This window comes from Mesoplodon mirus (assembly GCF_964341445.2).
Source record: "Mesoplodon mirus genome assembly, chromosome: 6".
Taxonomy (NCBI): domain Eukaryota; kingdom Metazoa; phylum Chordata; class Mammalia; order Artiodactyla; family Ziphiidae; genus Mesoplodon; species Mesoplodon mirus.
This window is the reverse complement of record NC_138982.1, coordinates 101,976,726-102,000,488: the sequence shown is the minus strand read 5'-3', so window position 1 is coordinate 102,000,488 and position 23,763 is coordinate 101,976,726. Positions and strand designations below refer to the sequence as shown.

Here is a 23,763-nt window from a genome sequence, read left to right as displayed (position 1 = left end):
ATATCACTTACAAAGAAGGTTTAAAATCTCTCTTTTGAGGAGGTGGGACTGCATTCCTTGAAACATAAATTAATTACGCTTTGTAGCTTTGTACATCAATCTTTTTTTTTAACATATTTATTGGAGTATAATTGCTTTACAATGGTGTGTTAGTTTCTGCTTTATAACAAAGTGAATCAGTTATACATATACATATGTCCCCATATCTCTTCCCTCTTGCGTCTCCCTCCCCGCCACCCTCCCTATCCCACCCCTCTAGGTGGTCACAAAACACGGAGCTGATCTCCCTGTGCTATGCAGCTGCTTCCCACTAGCTATTTTACGTTTGGTAGTGTATATATGTCCATGCCACTCTCTCACTTTATTCCATGTTACCCTTCCCCCTCCTCGTATTCTCAAGTCCATTCTCTAGTAGGTCTGTGTCTTTATTCCCGTCTTGCCCCTAGGTACATCAATCTTAACAGATATCTTTGTTTCAGTTTTGAACAAAACAAGTATATCTGTTATCAGATCACAATTAATGGTATTTGGAATACCATTTATATTTGAAGAAGTCAACATATGTGTAGTAATGTTTCCAAAGATGTTTAGTGTGGTTTTTTTCCTCTCAGTGGCATTTATTGATAACTTATCCTAATTTTATGATAAAAGTTGTTTTTTAACTAGCTTTTATATAGCTATTTTAGTACTTGACCTAAACTACTGACATCAGCAGTAATTTGTAAACTTTTCTAAAAAGTGTCTAAACTAAATGTAATCCTCAAATATTCTTATAGTGATTATAATTTCCTTTTCATTTCTTCCTTTTTAGATAATTTTATTCATCCTCAATACTTCAGTAAATATGAATTTTTAAAATGTTTTGTTCTACCTATGTTCCCTCCTTTTTCTATCTGTATGTTATTATTCTTATCACCAAATTTACACATGGTTTTAAAATTCTTGTAAGTTACCCAAAACCTTAAAAATGAATGATAAACTTAAAGTTGTTGTTTGTCTATAACATACTTTTAAGAAAATCATTAAGGAATTTTGGGATGGAGGCACTTTCTTTAGAGACAGGTATCAGAGACAGGTATCAAGCTTTAAACATTTAATTTCTACTTGAACACCATTATAAATATTTATGGAGTAATAGAGCATGAAAGAAAAATCTGTATCCCATCTGCAATAAGGTAGGTTACATAAAGACAGATGGGAAAGTTAAAACTGAATAAATATTAAAATATATATGTATTAAAAGATATTTCAGCACAAATCTTAGGTTTTTCAAGCATATTGTTTTGCAAAGTATTTTTTGACAAGTAGAATCTTGGCTGTTCTCCACAATGTTCTGAAGAAAACAAGCCAGCTATAATGACATAATATTATTGCATTTTGATTATGGAAGTACCATAAGCCAACAAAACAATTTTTCTCATCTCTCATTTGAATTATCATTCATTTATGCACGCTAATTTTAAATTGCTATAACAATATGTATAATTTAAAAGCTAAACATATAGAGCAATTAATTCATTAATTTATTTGTTCAGTATACTTGGCTAATGTATCATGATGTATCATGTATCGTTGTAATTATGAGAGGTTGCAATATGCTAGAAACACTGCATTAAGCAGTGAGAATATAGAGGTTAACAGGCAAGCAAAACACTTATTAAATTTTTAGAAAGACCTCTCACAGCATCTGCAGAATTACCTCAAGGCATAGGTCTATCATTGCCCTAAGTTCAATGCACCACCTATTGATAATAACTCCTAAAAGAAAGAAATAATGCTAAACACATTTGTTGGAGCCTGTAAAAGGCTTTTACGTGTTATTTGGCTTTTTATATTACAACAAGCCTGACCCTTTGAGATTGTATAATCTTCGCAGTTTTCATAGACAAACTGACTACCACTAGGACTCCATTGGTCTCATTTCTAGCACCAGTATTTTGTAAAGGTCACACTGGAATAATCTAGCCATTTTCCCTAAAAGTAAATTTAACCACAATTTCAAGCAGTTAATTATCTACATGTAACTTATCTGTTCTCTGAAAATCAATTATGAATGCTTAATTCTAGAGCAATATACTGCTCCCATCAGGTGTACTTTGCTGCCATCTCCTACTATTGCTCAACATTTAATGTTCAAGGAGTGCATTTAATTTCATTTTAGGTGAAACAAGATATACATTGGAAGGAATATAAGAAAAAAAGTCATGAATGCATTTAAAAGTGATTTAGGGTTATCTCCTGTTTTGGATTACTGGGGATAATCAAAAGTTGATTATAGTAAATTATAGCTGTGGTATACTAAATGATACTTCTCCAAAAGTGCAGTCAGAAAGTAGTTGTGTACTTAGAATATCTACTTCTACATTTTTCTTACTTATGCTTAATTTGTAATTTTGTCATAGCAGTAGCCAAATTTTACTTTTAAAAAAATTCAGAACACCTTACCCACTAACTTAGAACACCCTACCAACCAGCTTGTTAACCCCTTCTCTCCCCAAATTAGAAACTCCCTCTTGTGCACTTAAATGATTGTGAGAAAAGAAAGTAACGCTTTTGGCTACCAGCATCAAAACCCAACTCTGATGATTATTTAAGGATGTCAAAATGTAGAATCCAAGGCAGAGCAGAATGTCCTAGACTCAAGAAGGCAACAGTCAGAACAGCTGAGGTTATTCAACGTAATTCTCTTTCTGTATTTTTCATGATGATTCAGTGTCATTGGAGAAGAAATCCATAATTATTTTCACTTGCTTTTATCTCCAGGGCAATCAGCTTTGTTGAGCACCAACCCCATTTTCTCCTGATTGTGGGGCTAATTTAGATCTGGTCACAGGAGAATCAGTGTGAGCTGGAAGCCATCCCAATTTGTGCTCCTACATTGGAGCAGGAGTTCTAGTAGTCCAGTTCCCAATGATATGTGACCAGAGCTGCACCAGGTGTTAAATGATGGCTAGGTATTCCTTTGTGAATATCAATCAGTAGATATGTATTAAACACTAACTATGCATCCAGCATTCCTTTGCTTTTTTGTTTTGTTTTGTTTTTTGAAGCAACTATATATCACATTTTTGAGGAAATCGCTGTCTACACAGGCATATATATTGATATGCATTGAAATAACTAGAGGAAGGAGTCAGGTAGTATAAAATTATTCCTTCATTCTTTAAATCATTCCTTGAAAATCATGCAACAAAATTAAAAACGTTTTAAAAAATACCCCCATCTCACCCCAATATCTATTTATTTGAAAATTGAGAATATTATCTTAAACAACACATATTTAAGGGTAAAAGACTTAAATTATAAACTATTCTAAAATGAAAGACATTGAGATACATATATATCCAAACCTTAAAAAGATGAGGAAGAAGGAATGAATAAGTGTAAAATCAAAAATTAATGAAACTGAATCAAGAAAAGTATATTTGATTTTAAAAATCAAAATCCAGTGTTTTTGAAGACTGATAAACAAGCTTGACTAGGAGGAAAACGTTATTTATGGAAGAGATTTTCAATAATAGGACAAGCCTAATTGTAAATTTACATCAATAAATGTACTATATAAATGTAATGGATAATTTTCTGTTGATTACCAAAACTGAATAAGAAGAATATCTGAATATAGGATGAAATAATTTTAAAAGATGGTCAAATATCTGTCCCTGAAATGGTCTTTCAATTAAGGTTTCAATGAACAGATAATTACCATGTTGTATCAATTATTGCAGAACATTAAAAAATGAAAATTTTCATAATACATTCTCTTAAATATAGCTTAACCCAAATAGTATAACCAGATATTGATAATAAAAAAGGGTAAAAACAAGAAAACTCTAGGCCAAGATCATTTATAAAGAGAGGTATAAAAATTCTATTTGAAATATTATCAAACTGAATCCAAAATTGAAATAAAAATTTTAGAACTATATTATAACCAAGTATTAACAAGTAGGGTTTATCTTAGGAATGCAAAGATAGTTCTTCACAACTATATACTAAATTAAGGTGAACAACGTAGAATCACCTTGGCAAATACAGATAAATTGTTTTATAACATTCAAAATCCATTTCACATTTTAAAAACAAAATACAAACAAAATTACAGTGTAAGAAAAAGGAAGAAAAGTTCTCACCTAGATATCTACTAAAAACCTAAATCAGACACAATTATATTTAACAGTTCCACACTAACAGCTAATCCATTCAAGAACAAAGAAAAATAAGATTCCTACTTTTACTGCTACTATGTAGTATTCTACAAAAGATCTTTGAATTACAGTTATGAAAACAAGGGATTTTCTTTTTTATACGGCAAACTGTTATAGATTTACTCATACAGGTCTTGCATATTTCTTGTCATATATTTAAGTATTATAAGGTTTCTATTGCTATGGTATATGGAATATTTTAAAATATAATTTTACTGGTCATTGCTAGTGTATAGGAAAGCAACTGATAATTGTATGTTGGCTAACTAACTGACTTATTAGTTCTAAATCTTTTCAGTTAATCCTCTACGAATTTCTAGGTAGACAGTCATAATTAACAGGGAGAAAATGATGGTTTATTGTAGCTCAATCATTAGCAGAGACATTTTCACATATTAAAAAAAAACTATTGTTTTTAAATTTCAGTAAAATAATGAGGAAGAACCTGTGTGTGTACCTTATGGTTTGCCTGGAGTAGAATAAGATTCTCTCTCTAAAAAGCTCTAAAAAAGGTATAGATTAACACTTCTTTGGGATGAATCAAAGCAACTAATACAAGAATGAAAATAGATGACTTTTTAGGACAATAAGCTCTTATATAAGTATGCCTATTTTATGGACATGCTATAACTTCAGTTCCTGGACTCACACAGCTCATTCTGATGCTCTATTTTGCCAATCCTACAACCGGAGTGCACTAGGAGTTCATGACTCAGAGATTGACTCATTCTAATTAAATTCAAAAGCAAACTGAGGAACAAAGCACAATGCCCATATATTGATTTTAGGGAAGCCTGTCCTTTCCAGGAACATATATATTTATTTCTACTTCTATAGCACTTGGGAATTCACATTAGTAATCAGGAGATTGCAGCATCAAAGTAAAAATATGAAAAATCTTAAGGAATCTTTCAGCCAGGGTATAAGTACCTGCGCCCAGCTAGGGCTCATTATTGTAATGACCTATAAAATAAAATACACCAAATTCATTGTCTCTCTTCTTTGGAAAGCAATTGTTAAACTCTGGTAGGATCTAGTACACAAGCTTTCCTTTTCCTAGGGTCATATGAAATAACTTCCTTTCATTCAAGTAAAATATTTTCAGGTTTGCTAATACCATTGTTTAAGCAACAGGATTCTTTGATAACCTTTCAAACTTTATGTTTCTAGGCTGTGCAGTTCTTGCTTTGTCAGGGAAAATATCTTTCTGCAGATAATGAATCATGTTCTAAATGTGGTTGTAATTTGTTTAGTTTTGAGACGATTATTATGGAGACATCTCAACAGTCTTCTGTCATGAATTGTTTGATGAATGTGTGTTTGTGTTTGTGTGTGTGTGTGTATGTGTATGTATGTGTGTGTGTGTTTGTATGTGTGACAGAGAGGCAGGGTAAGAAAGACAGACACAAAAATGGAAAGAGAAAGGCAAAAAATGACTTAGATGACCCCTAGAAGAGCTATTAACATCCACTATTTTCTTTTCTTAGGACTCTATAGCTTCAATCTCCTAGCCAGTAGAACAAGAGCTTTACCATTGGCTTAATTAGGACATTGCTAATTAAAAAATAATGATTGTGGTAGTAGAGTGCTAATTTTTAATAGCACTTTTACCTATTCCTGATGACTTAACCTTGGCATGACTTGAAAGGATAAAGGAAAATCCAACAATGCTTTTAGTCTGTCCTCTTAGTACTGTTCTGTGAATAAAGCCATGTAGAGTACCATCATACATAAAAAATTCTAGAAGAATCTCCTGGACCGTATCAAAAAAATTCTATTCTGAAGCCCCAAACACGAATATTTTATGTTCCTTGGAAGATTGGGTGAATTATAAGCCCCTTGGAATTTCCTGGAATCTGTCTATATGACATAATATCAGAATAGAAAAAAAAAATAAAGGCAGAATGATTGGATGTGTTAACCTTAGTAGAAAATAACTTTATCTTTGAAATTTTCAATGTTGAAAATTGTTTCTACCACTGAGGAACTATTTATATAAAAGTATTCTAATGCCATCAAATCATTACTCTCTGGTTCACAGTCTGTCTTAAATTTGAAGTTATTTCTAGTGATCAGATAATCAAGAACATAAAGTGTGAAAAAAATAACCTTGGCTCAAAGTCTAATTTATAAGCATTTTTGCCCTGCACATATCTGCCTAAATTGGATAGTGAAAACACAACTTTAGCAGAAGCCACTGACTAGTTATGTGACGTGCTTTGGTAAGTTACTTATTCTTTCTGCACCAATTTCATCATATGCTAAGTGAGACTAAAAATATTACCAGTTCTTATTGCTTCACAAGATTATTATGAGTACTACATAAAGAATGTGTGTGAAAACACCTTGCAAATTGTAAAGCACTGCATAAATCATGGTTGTTATCTTATGATTGCTGATATATATTTAGATCTATATATCTGTACAAAAAAACTCTACAACATAATTTTTAATCACATATGTAATCCAATTAGTTTAAAATTTTTAAAAAATACAACAACGTGGTAACATCTTACAGAAAACCCCCTAGACCCAAAGACTTTAAGAGAAAGCAAACCAGCTAAAAGATGACCACTTTGTGGGTCTATTGCATCTAATTCCATAAGTGGGATGGTAAACTCAAGAGATTAAGATGAGGCGTGATGAGAATCAGTCACAGCAGAAGAGAGCGGACTTGTATTTATAACATACAAAAATTATAGAATATAATTGTTTAGGTAGAACTTTGGTGATTATGTAAGCCAGATCTACTATAGATCCCTAAAACCATACCCATAGAGAGCATTCAGTGAATGTCGGTGCAATGAATGAATTCTCTGTATGAGCAAATCAAAGTCTTGAAGGTGACTTACCAAAGTACATAATAGAAGCAGAACCAAAATCGAGCCAAGACAGGAGAATTCTAATCCAGAATTCTTTACATGCTGCCTTCTGTTGATAACAGACCATGTTACCTCTGGTTGCAGAAAGATGCAGCCATAGTGACTGGACACCTGAGCCTATTTCTTTTAACTAAGTTAGTTTTCAGATTGAATGCTAAGAGAGTCCAGACTCTAGTAAGAACATCCCTGTTAGTGTTCATGAAGAGTTGACATCTATAGAGATAAAACATAGAGTCAGTATTTTAAGCAAATGAAAGGTTCAATGTAACAATAAGATTAGACTCCCAGGAAAACCTAGATCCTCAGCAGCTGGGACAGGACAATTCCTGAGACTAAGCTGCAGGCTCTGCCCTTGAGAAGAGAACCTTAAATAAAAGTCTACATCTCTAGAGAGTAATACATGCATATTGTTTGACAGTGAATGCTCTGTGTTCACACTATAGTTCTGAACTATGTTCTTAGTATATGTGAATACAAATATATAAAATAGAAATTGTATATATGTTTATTTTAGGAAATGCTATACATAACAGTACATTAAAGTGTATTGCTACTAAATGATTTGTCCCATGATTGATATTATTATTTATGCTTATCCAAGGGGAAGTAGTGCAAAAACTGTTTCACGTTCAGCCAATGAGCATTAGTACAGAAGACTGCCAGTGCTCTCCTATCCACAGTCCAGTGTACTTTGCAACCCATGGGGTTATGCCTTTGGAGCTTCATTTTATGCCATTTATTTACTGCCTGACAACCTGTTTTGACCCTTAAAAGTGTGAAATAATAATCCTGGATCTGCCACAAAGACTAAAAAAGTAGTGTATTTATGGAAATTAGTAAATATTCAGAACTGGTTGATAATATATCATGAAAACTTATGAAGTACAGTAGTGCAGTACTTAGAGTGAAATTTGTAGACTTAAATTGTATTTGAAAAGATGTACTGACAATTAGTGAGTTAAGCATGAAATGTAAAAAGTTAGAAGACAATATAATTAACACAAAAAAAGAAGAAAGAAAATAATTTATAGTAAGAGCAGATATTAAATGAAATAGAAAACAAAGAAACAATAGAGAGATAAAGCCAAAAGTTGGTTCAAGCCTCTGGAAAGCTTGATCAAGAAAAAAAAGAAAGTACTAAAATGAATAATATTAAGAATGAGAAGATTTTATTATGGATTTAGCAAGGGTAAAAAACTTGTAAGATAGTTTTATGAACAATGGAATGTATTACCTAGGAACGTTGAAGACATAGGTATTACACAAATAGCAATTCCATATGGTACAAACTCTAGAAAAACTCTCACACATACCCTATTCAAGCATGTTCAGAATTGAGCCCCCATGGATGAATAAAGAGATCTCGATGGCTCTGCGGCAAAGCACTGTCTCTATCTGGTGACAGCTACTTTGAATTGGAGTTGATGTGTCAGCAGAAAGGCAATTAGCCGAAGTTCTGGGACAGTAAGTGCCCTATGCTTTTCATGGGTAAGTGCTAACTTAGTTTCCCAAGAGCTTGGAAACAGCAGGAGGAGGGGGGCTGATATGCACTGGAAGGAGGAACTCGCATGACTGTTCTCTGAGCTCTCTTTCTTGGCGTGCTCCGCGGAGGCAAGATGTGAGGCGAGGCAGCTGCCCCCGCACTGCTGTGTTGTAGGCTGAGGAACCATGTGAGCATACTTCCTACTTAATGATTTTCATTCCAGGGATATAGCTACAGATACACTTCTGTATAACAGCAGACATGCTAAAAGCTATTTGCAAAAGGAGTCCTTTGCTCCCTGTAACTTTACTGAGTAATAAATTACTATTTAGCTATGTTTTCGTGAAGCAGCAAAGACATAATGTGTAATTATTATGGGGCAATTCTAAGTAAATTTTTCAGTCTGTATCTCCTCTCTTTAAGGATAAGACTAAATTCTTTTTTCAGGATTTTAAAATTCTCTCAATCATAATTTCATACTGTGCAATGCTACTCAGAATACCCCAATACTCTAATGTTGCAGAAAATTCTGTGAGAGGTGGAATATTCTCCTCTTCTATGTAAGAATGAATAATCCAAAAGTTTTTACAAGTTTCTACCAGAAACAGTATTATCTCTTCCAATAGAACACAGACTTTCTTTCTCCACAATATGGGTGTTAAACCCCCTAATTATAAAGGCTTTCATCTTAGAAAGCTTCTTCTTTAGGCCCTTAGCAGATAATTACTGCCACCAATGATTTTATAGAATTTATTTTCTTGGATTTTATAACAGGCAGATATTTATTTATTTTCTAATCTGGAAAGGACCTAGGGATAAATATGTTACAATTTATCTGTTTTGTCTTTTTTATTTAAAATGTTGCTATTGTTAACTCATTTTTCTTTGTACTTCGTGTTTAATAAACAGTTGTATTTGGGGTATAGGTGACAAATTCAATTCCTCAGCTAGACAGAGAATAACCATGTAGCATATAAAGTTCTGACAAACAAGGCCATAAAGTTTTTTTTTATTTTTACAGCTTTATTGGAGTAAAATTGCTTTACAATGGTGTGTTAGTTTCTGTTTTATAACAAAGTGAATCAGTTATACATATACATATGTTCCCATATCTCTTCCCTCTTGCGTCTCCCTCCCTCCCACCCTCCCTATCCCACCCCTCAAGGTGGTCACAAAGCACCTAGCTGATCTCTCTGTGCTATGCGGCTGCTTCCCACTAGCTATCTATTTTACTTTTGGTAGTGTATATATGTCCATGCCACTCACTCACTTTCTGACAGCTTACCCTTCCCCCTCCCCATATCCTCAAGTCCATTCTCTAGTAGGTCTGTGTCTTTATTCCTGTCGTCGTGTCTCCATTGTCATTTTTTTCTAGGTAGTTTTTGATTTCCTCTTTGATTTCTTCAGTGATCACTTCGTTATTAAATAGTGTATTGTTTAGCCTCCACGTGTTTGTATTTTTTACAGATCTTTTCCTGTAATTGATATCTAGTCTCATAGCGTTGTGGTCAGAAAAGATACTTGATACAATTTCAATTTTCTTAAATTTACCAAGGCTTGATTTGCTACCCAAGATATGATCTATCCTGGAGAATGTTACATGAGCACTTGAGAAAAATGTGTATTATGTTGTTTTTGGATGGAACGTCCTATAAATATCAATTAAGTCCATCTTGTTTAATGTATCATTTAAAGCTTGTGTTTCCTTATTTATTTTCATTTTGGATGATCTGTCCATTGGTGAAAGTGGGGTGTTAAAGTCCCCTACTATGAGTGTGTTACTGTCGATTTCCCCTTTTATGGCTGTTAGTATTTGCCTTATGTATTAAGGTGCTCCTATGTTGGGTGCATAAATATTTACAATTGTTATATCTTCTTCTTGGATCAATCCCTTGATCATTATGTAGTGTCCTTCTTTGTCTCTTGTAATAGTCTTTATTTTAAAGTCTATTTTGTCTGACATGAGGATTGCTACTCCAGCTTTCTTTTGGTTTCCATTTTCATGGAATATCATTTTCCATCCCCTCACTTTCAGTCTGTATGTGTCTCTAGGTCTGAAGTGGGTCTCTTGTAGACAGCATATATATGAGTCTTGTTTTTGCATCCATTCATCCAGTGTGTCTTTTCGTGGGAGCATTTAATCCATTTACATTTAAGGTAATCATCGATATGTATGTTCCTATTCCCATTTTCTTAATTGTTTTGGGTTCATTATTCTAGGTCTTTTCCTTCTCTTGTGTCTCTTGCCTAGAGAAGATCCTTTAGCATTTGCTGTGAAGCTGGTTTGGTGGTGCTGAACTCTCTCAGCTTTTGCTTATCTGTAAAGGTTTTAATTTCTCCATCAAATCTGAATGAGATCCTTGCTGGGTAGAGTAATCTTGGTTGTAGGTTTTTCTCCTTCATCACTTTAAATATGTCCTGCCAGTCCCTTCTGGCTTGCCTAGTTTCTGCTGAAAGATCAGCTGTTAACCTAATGGGGATTCCTTTGTGTGTTATTTGTTGTTTTTCCCTTACTGCTTTTAATATTTTTTTTTGTATTTAATTTTTGACAGTTTGATTAATATGTGTCTTGGCATGTTTCTCCTTGGATTTATCCTGTATGGGACTCTCTGTGCTTCCTGGACTTGATTAACTATTTCCTTTCCCATATTAGGGAAGTTTTCAACTATAATCTCTTCAAATATTTTCTCAGTCCCTTTCTTTTTCTCTTCTTCTTCTGGAACCCCTATAATTCGAATGTTGGTGCGTTTAATGTTGTCCCAGAGGTCTCTAAGACTGTCCTCAGTTCTTTTCATTCTTTTTTCTTTATTCTGCTCTGCAGTAGTTATTTCCACTATTTTATCTTCCAGGTCACTTATCTGTTCTTCTGCCTCAGTTATTCTGCTATTGATCCCTTCTAGAGTATTTTTAATTTCATTTAGTGTGTTGTTCATCGTTGCTTGTTTCATCTTTAGTTCTTCTAGCTCCTTTTAAATGTTTCTTGCATTTTCTCTATTCTATTTCCAAGATTTTGGATCATCTTTACTATCATTATTCTGAATTCTTTTTCAGGTAGACTGCCTATTTCCTCTTCATTTGTTAGGTCTGGTGGGTTTTTATCTTGCTCCTTCATCTGCTGTGTGTTTTGCTGTCTTCTCATTTTGCTTATCTTACTGTGTTTGGGGTCTCCTTTTTTGCAGGCTGCAGGTTGGTAGTTCCCGTTGTTTTTGGTGTCTGTCCCCAGTGGCTAAAGTTGGTTCAGTGGGTTTTGTAGGCTTCCTGGTGGAGGGGACTACTGCTTGTGTTCTGGTGGATGAGGCTGGATCTTGTCTTTGTGGTGGGCAGGTCCACGTCTGGTGGTGTGTTTTGGGGTGTCTGTGGACTTACTATGATTTTAGGCAGCCTCTCTGCTAATGGGTGGGGTTGTGTTCCTGTCTTGCTAGTTGTTTTGCATAGGGTGTCCAGCACTGTAGCTTGCTGGTTGTTGAGTGAAGCTGGGTGCTGGTGTTGAGATGGAGATCTTTGGGAGATTTTCGCCATTTGATATCATGTGGAACTGGGAGGCCTCTTGTGGACCAGTGTCCTGAAGTTGGCTCTCCCACCTCAGAGGCACAGCACTGACTCCTGCCTGCAGCACCAAGAGCCTTTCATCCACATGGCTCAGAATAAAAGGGAGAAAAAGTAGAAAGAAAGAAAGAGGATAAAAGAAATTAAAATAAAGTAAGGTAAAATACAATAAAGTTATTAAAATAAAAAAATAATTATTAAGGAAACAATTTTTTAAAAAAGTAAAACAAACAAAAACAGACGGATAGAACCCTAGGACAAATGGTGAAAGCAAAGCTATACAGACAAAATCTCACACAGACGCACACACATACACACTCACAAAAAGAGGAAAAGGAAAAAATAATAAATCTTGCACTCAAAGTCCACCTCCTCAATTTGGGATGATTCGTTGTCTATTCAGGTATTTCACAGATGCAGGGTACATCAAGTTGGTTGTGGAGATTTAATCTGCTGCTCTTGAGGCTGCTGGGAGAGATTTCCCTTTGTCTTCTTTGTTCGCACAGCTCCCGGGTTCAACTTTGGATTTGGCCCCACCTGTGCGTGTAGGGCGCCTGAGCCCGTCTGTTCTTCGCTCAGACAGGACGGGGTTAAAGGAGCCGCTGATTCGGGGGCTCTGCCTCACTCAGGCCGGGGGGAGGGAGGGGTACGGTTGCGGAGCGAGCCTGCGTCGGCAGAGTCCGGCGTGACGTTGCACGAGCCTGAGGCGCGCCGTGTGTTCTCGCGGGGAAGTTGTCCCTGGATCACGGGACCCTGGTAGTGGCGGGCTGCACAGGCTCCGCGGAAGGGAGGTGAGGAGAGTGACCTGTGCTCACACACAGGCTTCTTGGTGGCGGCAGCAGCAGCCATGGAGTCTCACGCTCGTCTCTGGGGTCCGCGCTGATAGCCGCGACTCGCGCCCGTCTCTGGAGCTCCTTTAGGCAGCGCTCTTAATCCCCTCTCCTCAAGCACCAGGAAGCAAAGAGGGAAGAAAAAGTCTCTTGCCTCTTCGGCAGGTCCAGACTTTTTCCCGGTCTTCCTCCCGGCTAGCCGTGGCGCACTAACCCGTTCAGGCTGTGTTCACTCCGCCAACCACAGTCCTCTACCTGCGCTCCGACCGAAGCCCGAGCCTCAGCTCCCAGCCCCGTCCGTCCCGGCCGGTGAGCAGACAAGCCTCTCGGGCTGGTGAGTGCCGGTCGGCACCGATCCTCTGTGCGGGAATCTCTCCGCTTTGCCCTCCGCACCCCTGTTGCTGCGCTCTCCTCCATGGCTCCGAAGCTTCCCCCCTCCGCCACCCCCATTTCCGCCAGTGAAGGGGCTTCCTAGTGTGTGGAAACCTTTCCTCCTTCACGGCTCCCTCCCACTGGTGCAGGTCCCGTCCCTATTCTTTTGTCTGTTTTTTTCTTTTTTTCTTTTGCCCTACCCAGGTACGTGGGGAGTTTCTTGCCTTTTGGGAGGTCTGAGGTCTTCTGCCAGCTTTCAGTAGGTGTTCTGTAGGAGTTTTTCCACATGTAGATGTATTTCTGGTGTATCTGTGGGGAGGAAGGTGATATCCGCATCTCACTCTATCACCGTCTTCCCCCTCTCAAGGCCATAAAGTTTTAAAATGATCTTTAAGGATTTTTTTTCTCAAAAGTCGCTTAAGGAAAATGATTTTCATAGTTTTAAATCTTATAGGATCACCAGCCAATAAATGCAGTTTGATACATTCTGCATGTATGTAGGTTACTTCGTTTGCCTGGAAGGTCTCCTGAACAACAGATATTTTCCGGCAAAGGCTAAATGAAATCTTGATGGGAATATTATAGATCAAATTTAAGCATCAAATGAGTGACTTAATTAATGATCTTGAAAGTCACTTCCATTTCTGAGAATCTGTATCTTTAGATATTTTGTAATGAGAATAGTGGAGAATTAACTCAAGGGCCTGGTAGCCTAATTTGACCTATGAATTTAGAAGAGCTGTTCATACAGAAATATTTTTTTCAGATACCGTACTGGAACACCATTATAAAGTTACTGAACAATAACACTATACAAAAACAGTATTGACTTTAATGTGTTCCCACTACTAGCATATTGTGGACAATCTCTTAAAGGCACAAGTAAATTGTTCTGAGGTGGTGGACAAGACAGCCCACTTAAAAGACTCTGAATGACGAGGGCATTCAGTCAGTTGTGGTTCCTGTTAGTGAGAAGAGGTAGTTTGGCAGTTAACCACGGGTGACTGGGAACCAAGCCTCCAATCCTGCTGATTTCTGAGGTGTGCTGTCTTTCATACTGTGCTGTGTCTTTGATGCTCCCTCACAGGTGGACCGTTTTAAAATCTACCTCACGGGGAGGGGGAAGAGTAAGCTGGGAAGAAGTGAGAGAGCGGCATGGACATATATACACTACCAAATGTTAAAATAGATAGCTAGGGGGAAGCAGCCGCATAGCACAGGGAGATCAGCTCCGTGCTTTGTGACCACCTGGAGGGGTGGGATAGGGAGGGTGGGAGGGAGACGCAAGAGGGAAGAAATATGGGGATATATGTATATGCATAGCTGATTCACTTTGTTATAAAGCAGAAACTAACACACCATTGTAAAGCAATTATACTCCAATAAAGATGTTAAAAAACAAATAAATAAAAAATAAAAATAAAAACGGCGAACTGGACAAAGGCTTCATGGTGCGCCACAAGCCCAGGGTCTTCTGGCTGCATTAAATGAGGGCAAGAAGTCAACACAGTTGAAACATATACTCCCAGAGGGTTCTTTGAAAATAAGAAATATGTGCTTTTTTTTTTTTTTTGTATTTAAGAAAAAAATTTATTGGAGTGTAGTTGATTTACAATGTGTGTTAGTTTCAGGTGTATAGCAAAGTGACTCAGTTATATATATATTCATTCTTTTCTGGGTTTTTTTTCTCATAAAGATTATCACAGAATATTGAGTAGAGTTCCCTGTGCTGTATAGTAGGTCCTTGTTAGTTATCTATCATATGTAGTAGTGCATGTATGTTAATCCCAAACTCCTGATTTATCCCTCTCCCCTGCCCCACGTTTAACCTTTGGTAACCATAAATTTGTTTTCGATTAAAAAAAATCTACTTCACAATCATTATGTATCTCGTACATCTTTATAAAGTAAACTGTGGTATTTTGCAGAGGAGTCAACTCTCCCTCAAAGGAAAATTTTCACCATTTTATGTCTTAAGTTGCTTCAACTTCAGTGTTACTACTGGGGAATCACTGAGTTTCAGAACAATGCATTGATTCAGGATAAAAGATCGCAAACTTTAAAAAAACAATTAATTTATTTTTCCTTTCACCCACAGGTCTACCCACGGATAGCGCCGGCATTTTGGCACTACCTGCGGGTAGAAGTGAGTAGCGGGTACTTGAATTCTCCCACCCTTGCTCCTTGCTTGCTGCTGGCGCGGTCTGATCTGATGTGCCCATTTTATTCAAGATTCAGCTGCCATTCTGTGTAAAATGTGCTCTCCACGCCACCACCATTCCTTAGAGTCAGGTCAGAAATCCAAATCACCAAAAATACAAGATCATCTTCTTTCTTAATAAGTTTCCAAATCAAGACCATATCATATGCATTATAATTGATGAAAAACGAAGCACTAAATTATGGAAAACCATGCTTGCACCAGTTCTTAATCAGTATTTTTGAGAGAGAATTCCTCAGCTTGACTTTACAGTGTCTCGAGGTAAAGGAAAATAACCCTGCTTCACTCCCCTTCTCTTCTCTTCTGTCTCCAGGACCACGAGCAGCAGTTCTCCTACTCCTCCACAAGGTCCAAGGCCCCCAGTGCCATCATCACAGGTCTCAAGCCAGCCACCAAGTACATTTTTCATATCCGAGTGAGGACTGCAACAGGGTACAGTGGATACAGTCAGAAGTTTGAGTTTGAAACAGGAGATGAAAGTAAGTTTCACACAAAGATATAAAATAAGATGTTAATTTAGTGTGGTTCTAATGTGACCTGATAATTGAAAATCTGATGTCCCAAATTTTGAATAGTCTCATCATGCAGGATTCTGTTCATGTAAATACTCATACAGTCGTTTCAGTTAATGCTTTCGTGCTATCGTTAAATATTTTCATGAAATGCCTTGCTCTACCACAGTTGTAATGTGGCCTAAATCTGTCTCTTTATGCAGAATTCATCACTCAGGCCACAACACAGAGAGTCTCACTGGGTGGTGTTAGCCTAATTGTCCGCCAGTCTTGGCATCATAATGGGAAACTAATGAATACTTGGAAGAGAGTAAAGCCATGAGCAAATGATTTTAGCAGTTAGTTCAGAATTATGCAGCTTTGGCTTGTTATATTAGATCAATAAAAACAGTGGTCAGGAGACAAACTCCCCTGAAATGAACGTTATAAGTTTAAATATTAGATGCATGGGCTTGATTAGAAACTCAAATTAATTTCATAGTGTCAACATATTGAAAACCAAAATGGGAGATGAGGGGAGTGAGGCGTTCCAAAGTCATGTGACATAACATTAAATGGCATGTTCATTCTAAACCCAGTTCTACCACTGAATTATTTTTTCAATTTTAGAAATCCATCACATTGCTATCTTTGTAAGGATGATATAGGTGGCTTTTGCTATGTACTTTGATGGAAAAATATCTAAATACCTAATTATAATAAAATTCTGTTCCCATCACTGTTAAAATACCTGTATTTGCATAAGAATTCAAGAATAGCAACTTTATTGTAAAAATTATTTATGAATAACAATAATAATGTCTACCATTTATTGAGCCTATTCTCATAGGTGCCATAAATGATGTGCAGTATTTTACATGTGTTGTCCCTTTTAAACGTTTCAACATCCAATGAGACCAGTATTATTTTCCTAATTTTACTTATGAGAAATCAGAAGCCTAGGGAAATTGAGCAACTTGTCAGATTCATGCAGCTGGTAAGAAAGCTAAGCTAAAATTGGAAACTAAGGGCTATCTTCTTCCAAGGCCAGTACTCTACCATCCTGCCAAGTCCTTCCATTGGAATTATAAAATGCTAACGGTAAGACCATTGATTAAGCCTCAATTCCCCCAGTTTATCACTCCCTGAAAGTGAAGCTATGTGAGTTTCTAACTATATGACAGAAGGAGTGTTGTTGTTTTTAGGTTAATGAACAACATTGATCATAAGAACTTTTTCGTTACAACTATATCTAACTAAAAAGTGGAAAAGCACTGACATATTTAATTAAGAAGGAATACAGCTTAAGGAGGGAAAGTAAACAAATGAATAAAAAGAATACTTATAACCTGGATGTTTAATATCTGTGATAGTCATTTGTAATCCCACTGAAGACTATTGACTTTTCAAGCTAGAGATGAAATTATTGGGAGTGTAGTTATCACAAAACTCCATAATCAAAAGCAATATTCAAAAAATGTCCCTGCTATGTCCTATTGACTGCTTTCTTCCCTGCCCACATGTCAAGACTTAATCTAGGTGCAAAGCCAAGGACACAATTCAAGGAAAGTTTGGTCCAGGGAAGAGTCACATCATTGTCTTATCCAGGGTGTGTTTATTGTGTCTTATTTCACAGATGAAGAAATTCACCTAACTTTTTAAAAGTATGACATTTTTGAGTATTATATCATCAAGTCAGAAATGTACTCTCAAACTCATAGGTCTAAATCTAGATAATTCATTTATGTTTGTCTGAGACTTTTAGACAAAGCAATCTAGTCTAATAAGAAAATGTAAGTTCTGATCTAAATTTTAAAATTTGTATTTGGTTTTAACTCTAAATTTCAACTTATTGTACTTTCAGTACTAGAATTCTTTCAGATGTTATGTAAAAGATAAGTACTTTGAAACTCCTTAGCAGAAAGGTCCCATACTTACCATGACCCAGTATAATATTGATTCATTCAATGAAAAATATATAGGACAGTTAACATGTGCCATACTCTGTGTGAGTCTCTGGAGATAAAAAAGTAATAAGACCTGCAACCTCTGCCTTCGCATAATTTATAGTCTAGATTTGTGGGAGGAAAATGAAAGTTTCAATTAAAAAATACAAGGTTGAATGACATGTACTACCAGACAGATATGCAAAGAGTGCTATGAGAGCGTAGAGAAGCTGCCCTAATTCAGCATGAATAGATCATGAAAATCTGGAGGATGAGACGCAGTGGCTCATTCTTTAAAGAAGGGTGATAAAGGAATAGCAAAAGCACTGAGACCTGAGACAGCATGAAAAATTTAAAGAAGAGCCAACTATTTGGTGTGACTACAGTGAGGAGACATGAAAAATTAAATGGTGGGAGCTAAAAGCAGAGAACTATACAGGGGCCAAGAACAAGACGAAGTTGCTCTTTGGGCCATGTCAAGCTTATTGGACTTTATGAAGAGATTGAAGATTCATGGGAGGATTTTAATTAGGGAGTAACATGACCAGTAACATGTGCAAGACTGTCTGTTGAGCAGTTTACACAAATTATCTTTTTAATTCTGCTAAGATTATAACTCTTTTTAGAAACTTAAGTAGCTTTACCAAAATCTGATAACCAATGAGTGGAGGTGCAGGATTAGAACCCTAGAAGCACCTGACAGCAGCAGCAGACAGCAAACACCATATTCTGAATTACTGATTTATAAATGTCATGAAAGTGACTTTTATAACACCGTTGAAGAGACAACAGCGTTTGAGAAGAGTCTGAAAAATATGTTTGTGTAAACCTGGAGTTTGGGTGCATAGAGCGGCTCCCAAGTCAATTTACAGCCTGAGGAAAAATCATTTAAAGGATCATTTTTTATCTGGTTAGTTTTAAATTGCATTTTCAAAGCATGCTGTTTATATCCAGAAGAGAATTTCAATGAATAATGTCATAGTAGGATATGTGTAGGTTTACTATAAATTCAGGAATATAATGATATGAATCCAAACTGACAGCATCAGTCTTTTTCTCTACATACCCTCCTAGCGCAGCTTTAAATTTTTATAGCTTTTGTTTTTCAAGTACTGTCTGAACTATTGTAACGTCAACTTTCTTATTAAAGTCTCTCTTCTGTATTATTTAATTAACTGACTTTATAATGCATAGAGATGGGGTGTGAAGTGGGGAGGTGAAATTAGGTACTCTCTCATTTGATGGTCTGGTTCAATTTTTTTAAAACAAGCAAAACAAAGTAGTTTACAATGTCATTCCCTTTAACCGTACCTATTTTACTTTGTTCAACTTTTAGTTTGCTAACAACCAATGAGACAATAATATAAAATATGAAACAATTCTTTTTCAAAATTATAATGTTCTTAACTGATTACTTGTACTCTACAAACATAGTGGCTTCATTTATTTTTTAACATCTTTACTAGAGTATAATTGCTTTACAATGTTGTGTTAGTTGCTGCTGTATAACAAAGTGAATCAGCTATATATATGCACATATCCCCATATCCCCTCCCTCTTGCACAGCTCTCCCACCCTCCCTAGCCCACCCCTCTAGGTCATCACAAAGCACAGAGCTGATCTCCCTGTGCTATGCAGCTCCTTCCCACTAGCTATCTATTTTACATTTGGTAGTGTATATATGTCAGTGCTACTCTCTCGTCCCAGCTTACCCTCCTCCCTCCCCTGTCCTCAAGTCCATTCTCTAGTAGGTCTGTGTCTTTATTCCTGTCCTGCCCCTAGGTTCATCAGAACCATTTATTTTTAGATTCCATATATATGTGTTAGCACACAGTATTTGTTTTTCTCTTTCTGACTTACTTCACTCTGTAAGATGAAGTAAGATGGACACTAGGTCCATCCACCTCACTACAAATAACTCAATTTTGTTTCTTTTTATGGTTGAGTAATATTCCATTGCAAATATGTGCCACATCTTCTTTATCCATTCATCTGTCGATGGACATTCAGGTTGGTTCCATGTCCCGGCTATTGTAAATATAGCTGCAATGAACATTGTGGTACATGATTCTTTTTGAATTATGGTTTTCTCAGGGTATATGCCCAGTAGTGGGATTGCTGGGTCATATGGTAGTGCTATTTTTAGTTTTTTAAGGAACCTCCATACTGTTCTCCATAGTGGCTCTATCAGTTTACATTCCAACCAACAGTGCAAGAGGGTTCTCTTTTCCACACCCTCTCCAGCATTTATTGTTTCTAGATTTTTTGATGATGGCCATTCTGACTGGTATGAGGTGATACCTCACTGTGGTTTTGATTTGCATTTCTCTAATGATTAGTGATGTTGAGCATCCTTTCATGTGTTTGTGGGCAATCTGTATGTCTTCTTTGGAGAACTGTCTAGTTCTGCCCATTTTTGGATTGGGTTGTTTGGTTTTTTTTGATATTGAGCTGCATGCGCTGCTTGTATATTTTGGAGATTAATCCTTTGTCCATTGCTTCATTTGCAAATATTTTCTCCGGTTCTGAGGAGCTATCACCATGACTCCTCTTGCTCTGTTTTTAGACCAGAGGTTGGATTTTTTTCCAGAGTCAGAATGTGCTAGTGGAAACCGGCCAGCAAGTTTAAAGAGTACTAACTATGACTGTTAGCACTATAAAAAGAGCCTACTTGAACTATAGTTATTGGGATCCTCTTTTCCTAAGTCTATAGAACAACCTCATTCTCTATGTTATATAGGAAGAGAGAGAGAGAACAAGGGAGAGAGAATTGACTGATAGATCTATAGATAAGTAGGTAGAAAGTCACTCATTTATAGTCACAAAACACTTTCTTTTTGTGTTTCAATATGGACGTTTCATATGTCTGCTAATCTCTCTTAGGACTAATAGTGTATAGCTAAATATTATGTTCACTAACAGCATTTATTGAACTGCTGTTGTGTACAGGTCTTTTGATTAGGTACTGTAATCGATCCCCCCATCTTTTTGGAATAGAGTTAACAAAATTACAATAAACTACAGAATCAGTAGTAAGAAAGTAAGAACACATAAATATTCCATGTGGATCTTCTCGAAAGATAGGTGAACAATAGATAGGTGTTAGTCAGAAGCTCTCAAGTATAAGAATTTTCTCAAAATTAATATAAAATCCATATTATGCCCCAAAGTATCAAACACACCCACACGCACGCACACACACTGGCGTGCGTGCACACATACACACTGTCAAGTACAGGCCTTTTTGGCTTATATGAATGAAACAACAGAAAATTTTATCTGCCTCATATTTGTTTTTATTTCTGAGCTTATTTTCTGGAGAAAATGTGCTTCTTTTCAATGAAGAAAAAGATGAGAATTAAAATTGAAAAGTTATCTATATAACCAGTAATGTTATCCATATCCTTACAAATTGCTTGAAAAACCATACTTGATTCAGTTTTAACAATCATCTGTTAAAATTACACGTACATTGTTAAAAAGAAATAATTTAATGATAAGGCAGTCAAACATTTGTTTTCATTTAAAACACAACCAAGATTTATCTAATATTCAAATGTAATTTACAGAAACAAAAAATACTTTCATGGGTTCAGTTTTTAAACCAAAATAAAATATATCCTGCTAGATTGCAGTCAACTTAAACATTTTACTTATATACTGTAAAACAGTTTGTGAAGCTATCAAAAGGTAGGAGAATCCATAGCTTAAAGCCAATTTTTGAAAGAAAACTGGAATTTTACACATAATTTATCTCTTCCATTGCCTTAATGGTTATCCAAATGATCCAGGAGAGTTAATACACAGCCAACATATAAGCAATGCATTCCTTTTCCCTGAAAAGATTAATTACACCTTAAATTTTAATAATATGTAAATTTAGGATTTTACCTGTGAGCTACATGAAACACTTCTGTAGCACCAAAGCCACATCTGTCAACATTTTACCCAAAGTAGTAATGATGGACTAGATTTATATCACTTAAATAACCACATAAAAGTCATTATGATCAACATTAACTAACCAAAGTATAAATTACTGAGTCATGGCAAGTGTTTCAAATTAGAATCTTATGCCACATCTTACACATTTATACAAAAAGTGCTATGTTGATACAAATGAATAAATTTAATCGCTTAGTTATTTCAAAAACACCCATAAAATTTAGCTGTTTTTAGTATGGTTTCATATTTAAGCAATTTGATTAGTTTTAACAATTTATGTATGGAAATGATCCTGAAAATTAAGGTGCAAGATCGTGTCTCTAATTTCTTCTTCCTTAGTCTATTTTTCATGCCCTCATTTGACTAATTTTTCTATACTCAACTTTCTACACTTAAAAGCTCCAAATCGTTGGGTATTTTCTACTGAATAAAATGTGAGTTTCTCAACAAATATTCAAGTCTTCCTCCAATCTAATCCAAATTGACATCGTTTCTGTTCTATTTCCCTCTAGTTAACATATACCCTGGGTAAATGTATAAATGCTCATGCACGAAATTTTCTGAATCTTCGTCTTATCTAAGTTGTGTCTGTGACTTCCAACTGGCATATTCAGAAACCTATCACATTACAAATGGTCAGTCCAGCTCACATGCTACACCTTCTGAAGTGTTTTTGATCAATCCAGTGAGAAGTAATCACTCTTTCCTCAGACTTTCTGTAATATTTTATTGTGTGAGGGCTTACTTCTTTACTAAGTTGCTAGCACTTTGAGGTCAAGAACTGTCACCTGTGTATCTTTGTGTCTCATAAAATGTCTTATACATAGTTTCCATTACACATTTAATTAAATAAATGAAGAATGTGTAATTTCAAAAATGGAAGAATAGCATATTGCCTACCTGTCGAAAAAGAAAGAATCAAATATTTTTTTTGCCACAGGTAAGCAATATTGCTTGCTATATTTTGGGTAACAAGCTGTAACTGATTTGAGTCATGTAGAAACATGATATATGCAATTTTAATTACAAATTAATTGTTAATTCTAAAATTTAGGGGTATTTGAGGTAGAGTAAAATAACTTTTTTGTTGTTAAATAGATATCCCTCCTTACACACCTTTTTAAAAAACAAATATCTATTATGTTTGATCCAGTCTATTGTTTGAAACCCAATCTGTACTGCTTTAATTACCAAGGATGAAATTAGCTACATCATTATTAACAGCAGCCAGAAACTTGGGGATGATTATTAATGGTGAAGCATGAAGCAGAAAGAGGGCCAGCTGACCCTGGTGGAGTAATAAAAAAGTTAATTAATCAAGAAGGAGGCAGATTTCATATTTATGAGTCTACCCAGAGGAGGATGAATTCCAGTATATCAGACTTTAATTTGAAATAATCTTCAATCAATAGCACACTTTCAATGTTGGCAGCCATAGCTGTCTAAACAGAAACATCAGTAGGAAAGAAAAATTTTCTAGCAGTTAGGTTGTCTGAATATAAATTGGCCTACCTTATGACACAATGAAGACCTCTTGTAAGACTTTTTGCTGAAGCTAGCTGGATGCTTATTCAGCATGTCATAAAGGAAATCCCTGCTTTGGTTAGGAGGTTGTAATAGAAATTTAATGTAACTTCTAACATTGATATTTTATAAAAACAGATAATATTTAGTGAGTTCTAATTATGCTTCAAACACTATTTAATTATTTATGGCTACTAATATACTTACAACCTTTGAAGGGGGTGCTATTATCATGCCTATTTTATGGATTAGAAAACAAACACAAAGATGTTTAGTAACTTACCAGGTCCTCACAGCTAGTAAGTGTTAAAATAG

The 23,763-nt window shown here is 35.8% G+C and overlaps 1 protein-coding gene across 4 annotated transcripts in view; it reads left to right on the top strand.

Moving 5' to 3' along the window:
* The window catches only part of EPHA6 (EPH receptor A6), a gene marked incomplete at its 5' end in the record, with an annotated part of 845,284 nt that overhangs the window by 546,191 nt on the left and 275,330 nt on the right, over positions 1–23,763 (top strand). For 2 of the 4 annotated variants that reach the window (XM_082625309.1, XM_082625307.1), the window contains 2 exons: positions 15,420–15,467; positions 15,856–16,021. In XM_082625309.1, the coding sequence (XP_082481435.1) occupies positions 15,420–15,467; positions 15,856–16,021 (214 nt within the window). The remainder of the gene's footprint in view (positions 1–15,419; positions 15,468–15,855; positions 16,022–23,763) is intronic. The other 2 variants (XM_082625310.1, XM_082625308.1) reach the window with 1 other exon arrangement.